At 43.3% G+C, this 11,409-nt stretch overlaps 1 protein-coding gene across 4 annotated transcripts in view; it reads right to left on the bottom strand.

Moving 5' to 3' along the window:
* Window positions 1-200: 200 nt before the first annotated feature.
* The window catches only part of LOC109907410 (RNA polymerase II subunit A C-terminal domain phosphatase-like), a 115,872-nt gene continuing 104,663 nt past the window's right edge, over window positions 201-11,409 (bottom strand). For all 4 annotated transcript variants that reach the window (XM_031793493.1, XM_020505354.2, XM_031793494.1 and 1 more), the window contains one exon: window positions 201-903. In XM_031793493.1, coding sequence (XP_031649353.1) covers window positions 759-903 — 145 coding nt within the window. In that variant the 3' untranslated portion in view covers window positions 201-758. The remainder of the gene's footprint in view (window positions 904-11,409) is intronic.

Here is an 11,409-nt window from a genome sequence, read left to right as displayed (position 1 = left end):
GACTGCTGATAACTAAACAGTGGTATGATGAAGATGAGGATGATGTTGATATTGCAGTGCATCCTGGGTGTTTGTCTCAGATAGCTCAGTTGACTTTATAAAAAGGTACCAACCAGAGTCATAGATACATATCGACCTCTATATATGGCTCTGGTACCAACACCAAGGTAGAGAAGAACAGAGGAAAAGAGCCAATGGGACACATTCAGGCATCTTAGTCTTTCTGCCGGTAACAACGTTTTAATGATCAACCCCTAAAAAAAAAACAACAGGAAATAGGATCACAGAATGTGACGTCAAGAGTAAAATGTTTAGCTGCAGGCTCTGATTGGCCTAGTTCAAACTCTTTGGCATCATATGACCAATGAATAAAGTTAATAATTTGTTGAATTTATATAAAAAAGTCTTAATAGAAAAACAAACTCAAGTAAAACATCCTATTTTTTATCTCACAATAAAACAACACCACAAATGTGTTTGTCGAAAGTTTCTATATTAACCCTAAAAATGATCTACAACTATATTTACACACCAACGCTTTCCTACTGTACTAACCTACCTCTTTCTTCTGTACAACACATTCACCTCGATAAAACACAAGCACGCACACAGCGTAGAGACAGAATGATTCTCAGGTACCACGTAGCTGAAAAGCTGCTGGGATAACTCAGGGGGGGGGGGGGGGGGGTTCTGTGAGTCATTGTTCACAAACGTCCAATCAAACATCCAGTTCATTTGTCCAATCAAATTCATCGCGGTCACATGAAGTCGTTAAGCTCCGCATCCAGGGCAGCGGCCATCTCATCAGCCTCCGAGCTGCTTCCTTCCTCTTCCTCGTTAGAATCCTTGGTGGACTCGTCCGCCGACTCCCCCTCTTCCTCCTCAAGCTTGCGCTTCTGTCCCCTGGAGAAAGAGGGAGAGATTGGTAGATTGATGAGTAAAACATTTTGTCTTGACACTCACATATTGGAATTGTTTACAAATGGAATTTTCTACTAATATGCATGATGTTATATCATGTGTATAGATCATACTGGACGCATATCATTTAGCCATTAGCAGAAAGAGCAATACAGCAAAACACAAAGGCAACAATGTTGAGGAGACAAACAGACTTGAAGACTGAACAGTATTGCACTCATGTGATGGTCTTTGGTAACTATTGCATGCATGATCTCAACAATATTCAGACAGAACAGGGAGTTACTGATGTACCAAACCGCATAGCTCCCTTTCCAACATGAAAAGGATTCATCGCTATATTAATAATTTGCCTCGATCCACATAAGACTGCTCTGACAGTAACGTGTCTGATGTAATGAGAGAGTAGGACTCTACTCTGGATCTAGTTTTATTCTACTGGAGCGGTGTAGTTACTGCTACCGTAGTTCCATTCTCCACCCAGCCGACGCCATTCACAATAGGCTAAGAAAGAAAAAAGACAACTGCTAGGAGATGTGAAGCCTCGGTTATGTTAAAAGAACCAAACTGTGCTGTGGTGATGACGGACAGAGAACCAAGGAGAGAAGAACAAGAAGAGGAAAGAGAGCGTAATAGAAAGTCACACATACAGAGCTCTCTGTGTGTGACATAGAAAGAGAGAAAGAACACTAGACACTATGGAACACAAAGCTTTTAACATCTCATCCTGGAATATACAAGGGCTGAGGTGATCTGCCTTTGGCCTAAAAAGCAGGAACCCAGACTTCAAAGAAATTGGAAATACAGACATTGTCACCCTACAAGAAACATGGTATAGAGGAGACGGACACACTGGTTGCCCTCTAGGTTACAGAGAGCTGGTAGTCCCATCCACCAAACTATCAGGTGTGAAACAGGGAAGAGACTCAGGTGGAGACTCAGGGGTATGCTAATTTAGTATAGAGCAGAACTAACAAACTCTATTAAATGAGTCGGAACAGGTACATTTGGCTCAAAAATAAGGAAATTATCTCAGAGAAAAATGTCTTCATGTGTGCTACCTATATCCCCCCCCCAATAGAATCCCCATACTTTAACGATGACAGTTCCTCCAACCTAGAGGGAGAGAACAACCACTTCCAGGCCCAGTGACATGTACTAGTCTGCGGCAACCTAAATGCCAGAACCAGACAAGAACCTGATACTTCTTCAGCACACAGGGGAACACCAACCTGGAGGTGACAGTACGCCCTCCCAAATATGCCCCCAGACACAACTATGACAACCAACAAAAACGGGTCACAACTTCTGTACCTCTGTACATAATCAATGGTGGGCTTCGAGGAGACTCCTATGGTAGGTACACCTACAGCTCAACCACTGGCAGTAGTATTGTAGATTCCTTTATCACTGACCTCAACCCAGAGTATCTCAGAGTGTTCAGTCAGCCCACTGACACCCCTATCAGATCACAGCAAACTCAGTCTACTCGAACGAAGCAATACTCAATCGTGAGGCATCAACGCCATAGGAACTGCACAACATTAAGAAATGCTACAGATGGAAGGAAAGTAGGGTAGAAACTTAGCAAAAAACAATTAAGTAGCAAGAAATTCAATCTCAACTTCCTGGACAAAACATTTCACTGTAATAGTGAAGATGTAAACTTTCAGCTTCAAATCTAAACACTTCAAGCAGACAAGTAAGAACATTTTAAACAATGAAAAATGGGAGAACCTTCCAGAAAGACAACCATCTCTGCAGCACTCCACCAATCAGACCTTGATGGTAGAGCTGCCAGGCGGATGCCACTCCTCAGTGAAACGCACATGACAGCACGCTTGGACTTTGCCAAAAGGCACCTAAAAACTATGACCATGAGAAACAAGATGGTCTGGTCTGTTGAAACCAAGATTGAACTCTTTGGCCTGAATGCCAAGGGTATCGTCTGGAGGAAACCTGGCACCATCCCTATGGTGAAGCATGGTGGTGGCAACATCATGCTGTGGGGATGTTTTTCAGCAGCAGGGACTGGGAGACTAGTCAGGATAGAGGAAAAGATGAACAGAGCAAAGTACAGAGAGATCCTTGATGAAAACCTGCTCCAGAGCGCATATTACCCGACTAACTGGTGCCCCCACACATTGACTCTGTACTGGTACCCTCTGTATATAGTCTCACTACTGTTATTTTACTGCTGCTCTTAAACTACTTGTTAATTTGATTTCTTATTCTTATTCTGTAAAGTGCATTGTTGGTTAGGGGCTTGTAAGTAAGCATTTCACTCTAAGGTTGTATTTGGCACATGTGACTAATCAAATTTTATTTGATTTCTTAAAGTTTTAAATTTTATATAAATTAGCTAAAATGTCTATAAAACAGTTGTTGCTTTGCCATTATGAGGTATTATGTGTAGATTGTTGGAAAAAAATATTTCATACATTTTAGAATAAGGCAGTAATGTAACAACATTTGGAAAAAGTCTAGGCACTGTTTATATCAACGAATTGGCGAAGGCACTAGAACCGTCTGAAACACCCGGCATCACCCTACTAGAACCAGTCAAATGTCTACTGTTTGCTGATGACCTGAAGCTTCTGTTCCCAACCATGGAGGGCCTACAGCAGCACCTAGATCTTCTGCACAGATTCTGTCAGACCTGGGCCCCGACAGTAAATCTCAGTAAGACAAAAACAATGATGTTCCAAAAAAGGTCCAGTTCCCAGAAGCACAAATACAAATTCCATCGAAACACCGTTGCCCTAGAGCACACAGAAACTATACCTACCTAGGCCCAAACATCAGCACCACAGGTAACTTCAACAAAGCTGTAAACGATCTGAGAGACAAGACAAGAATGGCCTTCTACGCCATCTAAAGGAACAATAACTTTGATATCCCAATTAGGATCTGGCTAAAAATACTTCAATCAGTTATAGAACCCATTGCCATTTATAGTTGTAAGGTCTGGGGTCCACTCACCAACCAAGAATTCACAAAATGGGACTAACACCAAATTGAGATTCAGCAAAAACATTCTCCGTGTGGGCCTCCTGAGTGCCGCAGTGGTCTAAGGCACTGCATCACAGTGCTAGCTGTGCCGCTAGAGATCCTGGTTCGAGTCCAGGCTCTGTCGCAGCCGGCCACGACCAGGAGACCCATGGGGTGGGGCACAATTGGCCCAGCGTCTTCAGGGTTAGGCCGGCAGGGATGTTCCTGCCCCATCGCGCACTAGCAACTCCTGTGGAGGGCCGGGCACAATGCACGCTGACACGGTCACGTGCATGGTGTTTCCTCTGACACATTGGCGAGGTTGGCTTCCGGATTAAGCGGGCGTTGCGACAAGAAGCAATATGGCTTGGCTGGGCTGTGTTTCGGAGGACGTATGGCTCTCGACCTTTGCCTCTCCCGAGTCCGTACGAGAGTTGCAGCGATGGGACAATTGGATACCACGAAATTGGGGAGAAAAGGGGTAAATAAAAAAATTACTTCCTCCGTGTGCTACGTAAAACACCAAATAATGCATGCAGAGCAGAATTAGCCCGATACCCGCTAATTATCAAAATCCAGTAAAAGGTATTTCCCCCAATTTTTGCCTAAAATGACCCAGGCCCTAAAGCAAGGATATGCATATTCTTGGTACCATTTGAAAGGAAACACATTGAAGTTTGTGGAAAGGAATGTAGGTGAATATAACACAATAGGTCTGGTAAAAGATAATAAAGAAAAAATATTCTTCTTTGAAATGCAAGAGAAAGGCCATAATGTATTACTCCAACCCAGGTGCAATTAGATGTTGGCCACTAGATGGCAGCAGTGTGGGTGCAACGTTTGAGACTGCTCCAACAAACCACTGCATTTCTGTTCAAAATATTGTTTCAAGACTGCCCAAATGTGCCTAATTTGTATATTAATAACATTTCAAAATTGTGCACTCTCCTCAAACAATAGCATGGTATTCTTTCACTGTAATAGCTGCTGTAAATTGGACAGTACAGTTAGATTAACAAGAATTTAAGCTTTCTGCCAATATCAGATATGTCTATGTCCAGGGAAATGCTCTTGTTACTTACAACCTAATGCTAATCGCATTAGCCTATTTTAGCTCAACCGTCCCTTAAGGAAGCGATTCCCAAACCTTCCATAACAAAGCCATCACCTACAGAGAGATTAACCTCGAGAAGAGTCCCATAAACAAGCTGGTTCTGGGGCTCTTTTCACAAATACAATCAGACCCCACAGAGCCCCAAAGATAATAACTTGACACATTGGAATTTTAACAAAAAAACTGGAATGCTATTTGGCCCTAAACAGAGAGTACACACAGTGGCAGAATACCTGACCAGAATACCTGACCACTGTGACCGACACGAAATTAAGGAAAGCTTTGACTATGTACAGAGTGAGCATGGCCTTGCTATTGAGAAAGGCCGCCGTAGGAAGACCTGGCTCTCAAGAGAAGACAGGCCATGTGCTCACTGCCCACAAAATTAGGTGGAAACTGAGATGCACTTCCTAACCTCCTGCCAAATGTATTACCATACTAGAGATACATATTTCCCTCAGATTACACAGACCCAAAGAATTTGAAAACAAATCCAATTCTGATAAACTCCCATATCTATTGTGTGAAATATCAGTGTGAAATCACAGCAGCAAGCTGTGTGACCTGTTGCCACAAGGGCAACCAGTGAAGAACAAAACACCACTGTAAATACGACCAATATTTGTTGATTTGTTTTTCCTTTTGTACTTCAACTATTTGCACATCATAACTGTACATAGCCACAATATGACATTTAAAATGTCTATTCCTTTGAAACTTGAGTGTAATGTTTACTGTACATTTTTTATTGTTTATTTCACTTTTGTTTATTTTCTATTTCACTTGCTTTGGCAAGGTAAACGTATGTTTCCATGCCAACAAAGCCAGAGCGAGTGGGGTGAAACCAAACAGAGTGAGAGGATACCATGTGTATTCAAGAACGAGGGACTCTCCTCTCTCTGCCCACAGAGATCCCTCCAGGGGGGTGAAGGGTTAAACATTCCCCCCTCTCCCCTCTTACACCCCTCGCTCTGTGGCATCTCCCCTCTCCACCCAGTGACACCTCTTCAGCAGAGGGCTTGTTAGCATGATGCTAATGAGGCAGGTAGGGGAACGTGTATAGTAGGATTACACCACACAGACCTCCACAGAGAGAGGTGGCGGCTCTCTCATTAGTGGTCTTCTGTCAGTTTGTCCCACTAACCTCCACCCGATGCCCACTGCCGTTTGATTTTGTGGTTCACCATAAGCACAACAAGTGGTGATGCTCATGTTTACGGCAAATAATTTGACCACACGTCTTCCGGGTTGATATTACTATTTTCTTTATAATTCATCAAAAGAAGCTGTTACTGGACTGTATTACTTACTCATGGTTGGACAAGTTACTTTCTAAATGTAATATGTTACTAGTTACCATACTTATTACAGTTGTGGACAGGTAACTTTTGGATTACCCAAACTCAGTAATGTAATCTGATTACTTTAGGAGTACTTTCTCATTAAGAGGCATTAGAAGAAGACAAAAAGGATCCATCGAACGCATTTGGTGCGTCATCATAGTGGTCTCCGACTTGTGGTCAGAAGGAACACATTTAAATGTGTATTTATCCAGCTAAAATACACTTTTACACTTGTTTACATGTACATTCCTTCCTCAATCCCTCCAGTACCCCTGCACATTGGAATAACAGTACTGGCTAGGCTTGGGCGGTATCCAGATTGTCATACCTTCATATAGACCTTGTGCCATACCGGGATATTCTGTAATACCGGCACTGAACACAATGGCCACAGTTTTCCAACCCCACTGACAGTCTGTAATACGAAGGTTAGCAATGCTAACAAATACATGTAAAATCCCATCGAGAATGATAACTAAATGATAACGAGCACATCACAAATATTTTATACATTGTCTGACCTAAATTATACAAGTAACTCAAAAATACTACTCACAGTTTGCGGTAAGCACAAAACAAATATTAGCCAGCAAGGCTCTTGATTCAGGAATGGATTCTCTGCTGTTACCAAGCGAATGCTTGATTTTGGAAGAAGCTAACCACTTAGCTAGATAGCTAACTACTAGATTAGCAAAACAAAATGTACAACTGCAGAGCATTTAGCACATTTCAGAAAGTTAACTTAATAGTTATATATAGGTGGCAAACATTTAGTTGTGAATTCCATACTGAAATTAGATTATTTGAGTAACTCAAAAGGCTCCGGACTCGTCATTGTGCGTTTGTAAACCAACTCCATGTAAAAGTGACTGGGGACTAACGGAAAGCCTCATGAAAATTATGCAACAGGTGAAATCAAGAATGCAATTTACTTTATCTCCTAACGTATTGCAGAAGATGACTGCAGGCATTAACTTCAAAAAACACCCCCAGGCTTTTTCCAGATTACCATAGATACCTTATACCAGGGTTACGGCCCAACTACCCTAAAACTAATCAAATCTATAATTAACATATATCAAACGTATTACACAGTGATGTTTTCATTGCGAGAAAAACAAAAACATATTTTAGCCCTGTAGATTAGGCAATACAAATAAGCTACTGTGCATGCAGATAAAAACAACTATTGTCCATCTATAATTGACTCTTCTTTCTATATAATTTCAAGGATATACACTGCTCAAAAAAATAAAAGGGAACACTTAAACAACAAACTGTCCACTTAGGAAGCAACACTGATTGACAATAAATGTCACATGCTGTTGTGCAAATGGAATAGACAACAGGTGGAAATTATAGGCAATTAGCAAGACACCCCCAATAAAGGAGTGGTTCTGTAGGTGTTGACCACAGACCACTTCTCAGTTCCTATGCTTCCTGGCTGATGTTTTGGTCACTTTTGAATGCTGGCGGTGCTTTCACTCTAGTGGTAGCATGAGACAGAGTCTACAACCCACACAAGTGGCTCAGGTAGTGCAGCTCATCCAGGATGGCACATCAATGAGAGCTGTGGCAAGAAGGTTTGCTGTGTCTGTCAGCGTAGTGTCCAGAGCATGGAGGCGCTACCAGGAGACAGGCCAGTACATCAGGAGACGTGGAGGAGGCCGTAGGAGGGCAACAACCCAGCAGCAGGACCGCTACCTCCGCCTTTGTGCAAGGAGGAGCAGGAGGAGCACTGCCAGAGCCCTGCAAAATGACCTCCAGCAGGCCACAAATGTGCATGTGTCTGCTCAAACGGTAAGAAACAGACTCCATGAGGGTGGTATGAGGGCCCGAGGTGGGGGTTGTGCTTACAGCCCAACACCGTGCAGGACGTTTGGCATTTGCCAGAGAACACCAAGATTGGCAAATTCGCCACTGGCGCCCTGTGTGAGTCTGGAGACGCCGTGGAGAACGTTCTGCTGCCTGCAACATCCTCCAGCATGACCGGTTTGGCGGTGGGTCAGTCATGGTGTGGGGTGGCATTTCTTTAGGGAAATGTGCTCGCCAGAGGTAGCCTGACTGCCATTAGGTACCGAGATGAGATCCTCAGACCCCTTGTGAGACCATATGCTGGTGCGGTTGGCCCTGGGTTCCTCCTAATGCAAGACAATGCTAGACCTCATGTGGCTGGGGTGTGTCAGCAGTTCCTGCAAGAGGAAGACATTGATGCTATGGACTGGCACGCCCGTTCCCCAGACCTGAATCCAATTGAGCACATCTGGGACATCATGTCTCGCTCCATCCACCAACGCCACGTTGCACCACAGACTGAGCAGGAGTTGGCGGATGCTTTAGTCCAGGTCTGGGAGGAGATCCCTCAGGAGACCATCTGCCACCTCATCAGGAGCATGCCCAGGCGTTGTAGGGAGGTCATACAGGCACGTGGAGGCCACACACACTGAGCCTCATTTTGACTTGTTTTAAGGACATTACATCAAAGTTGGATCAGCCTGTAGTGTGGTTTTCCACTTTAATTTTGGGTGTGACTCCAAATCCAGACCTCCATGGGTTGATAAATTTGATTTCCATTGATAATTTTTGTGTGATTTTGTTGTCAGCACATTCAACTATGTAAAATGTAAAGAAAAAAGTATTTAATAATATTTCATTCATTCAGATCTAGGATGTGTTATTTTAGTGTTCCCTTATTTTTTTGAGCAGTGTATTTCCACAAAGGTTTCTTTACACAATTAATCTTTTACATTTGTGTTTTGCATTATTTATCAAGTGTTGGTGATTATGTTTACGGTTATTTGACTGTGCCCGCTTGCGGCTTGATATTCTTCTTGCTTTGTGAAAAGAAGCTGTTGCTGGATTCTATTGCTTACTATTAATAATCGAATCTACCAAATACAATTTATAAAATGTATTACATTCGGATGTTTTTATTACAAGAAAAAAGAAACTACCTGTTGCAGTAGTTTTTCCGATGGTATTTCTTTAGGTTGATAACACAGTAGAGGAATCTGATGCGCAGGTCATCTAACATTAGTGAAGGGAAAGCTCATAAAATGGCAGTACAGTAGCCTGCTGTGTAAAACCTTACCGTCTCTCTAAACTGAACCTCAATCACTATCGGTGTCGCCTAATGGTGTGGAATAGTATTGTCTAGCATCCTACTGAATGACTTACTGGCACCATGCTGTTTGGTTTGCAACTATAGAACACATATTAGGAGGTAAAAGTAAAGTCATGTAGTGAACAGAGTTTAATGATGTCTAGTATTATAGTTGTTTTATCACAGCAGTTACATGAGGTTTTATTATTGTCATCTTATCAAAACAGGGCCATCTCAGCAGGCTGTCATCTGAGCAGTAGGGTAATCAAACTGATCCCATCAGTGAAGGCTGGCTGCTGACAGCGAAATGTGTGTGTGTGTTTGTATAACCGCTCTACCTTCAGACATTAATAGGCAGACTCAGAAGGGAGTCTGTGTGTGTGTGTGTGTGTGTGTGTGTATACAGTGTCGCCAGAAAAACAAATTCTGACTCCTTGACTTTTCCCACATTTTGTTATGTTACAGATACAAATGAACATATTGGAATCGGACGATATTAGCTAAAAATGCCAACATTGGTATCGGCCGATAGTTCAAAGCTGATGTGCAATACCAATGCAAAGTGCATACCTAAACTGAGCAAAAAAAAAAGACACGTCCATTTTTCAGGACCCTGTCTTTCAAAGATAATTGGTAAAAATCCAAATAACTTTGCAGATTGTCATTGTAAAAGGTTTAAACACTGTTTCCCATGCTTGTTCAGTGAACCATGAACAATTAATGAACATGCACCTGTGGACTGGTCGTTAAGACACTTAAGGTCACAGTTATGAAAACTTAGGACACTAAGGATGCCTTTCTACTGACTGAAAAACACCAAAAGAAAGATGCCCAGGGTCCCTGCTCATCTGCGTGTACATGCCTTAGGCATGCTGCAAGGAGGCATAAGGACTGCAGATGTGGCCAGGGCAATAAATTGCAATGTCCGTACTGTGAGACGCCTAAGACAGCGCTACAGGGAGACAGGTTGAACAGCTGATCGTCCTCACAGTGGCAGACCACGTGTAACAACACCTGCACAGGATCGGTACAGCCGAACATCACACCTGCGGGACAGGTACAGGATGGCAACAACTGCCCGAGTTACATCAGGAACGCACAATCCCGCCATCAGTGCTCAGACTGTCCACAATAGGCTGAGAGAGGCTAGACTGAGGGCTTGTAGGCCTGTTGTAAGGCAGGTTCTCACCAGACATCACCGGCAACAACGTCACCTATGGGCACAAACCCACCAAAGTGCTCTTCACTGACGAGTAGCGGCTTTGTTTCACCAGGGGTGATGGTCAGATTCGAGTTTATCGTCGCAGGAATGAGCGTTACACCGAGGCCTGTACTCTGGAGCGGGATCGATTTGGAGGTGGAGGGTCCGTCATGGTCTGGGGCGGTGTGTCACAGTATCATCGGACTGAGCTTGTTGTCATTGCAGGCAATCTCAACACTGTGCTTTACAGGGAAGACATCCTCCTCCCTCATGTGGTACCCTTCCTGCAGGCTCATCCTGACATGACCCTCCAGCATGACAATGCCACGACCCATACTGCTTGTTCTGTGTGCGATTTCCTTTGTTCTGCCATGGCCAGCGAAGAGCCCGGTTGTCAATCCCATTGAGGATGTCTGGGACCTGTTGGATCGGAGGTTGAGGGCTAGGGCCATTCCGACCAGAAATGTCTGGGAACTTGCAGGTGCCTTGGTGAAAGAGTGGGTTAACATCTCACAGCAAGAACTGGCAAATCTGGTGCAGTCCATGAGGAGGAAATGCACTGCAAGTACTTAATGCAGCTGGTGGCCACACCAGATACTGACTGTTACTTTTGAACCCCCCTTTGTTAAGGGACACATTATTCCATTTCTGTTAGTCACATGTCTGTGGAACTTGTTCAATTTATGTCTCAGTTGTTGAATCTTATGTTCATACAAATATTTACACATTAAGTTTG

This window comes from Oncorhynchus kisutch, linkage group LG17 (assembly GCF_002021735.2).
Source record: "Oncorhynchus kisutch isolate 150728-3 linkage group LG17, Okis_V2, whole genome shotgun sequence".
NCBI classification, from domain to species: Eukaryota; Metazoa; Chordata; class Actinopteri; order Salmoniformes; family Salmonidae; genus Oncorhynchus; species Oncorhynchus kisutch.
The sequence above is the reverse complement of the archived record's forward strand: the minus strand, read 5'-3'. Positions and strand labels throughout refer to the sequence as shown.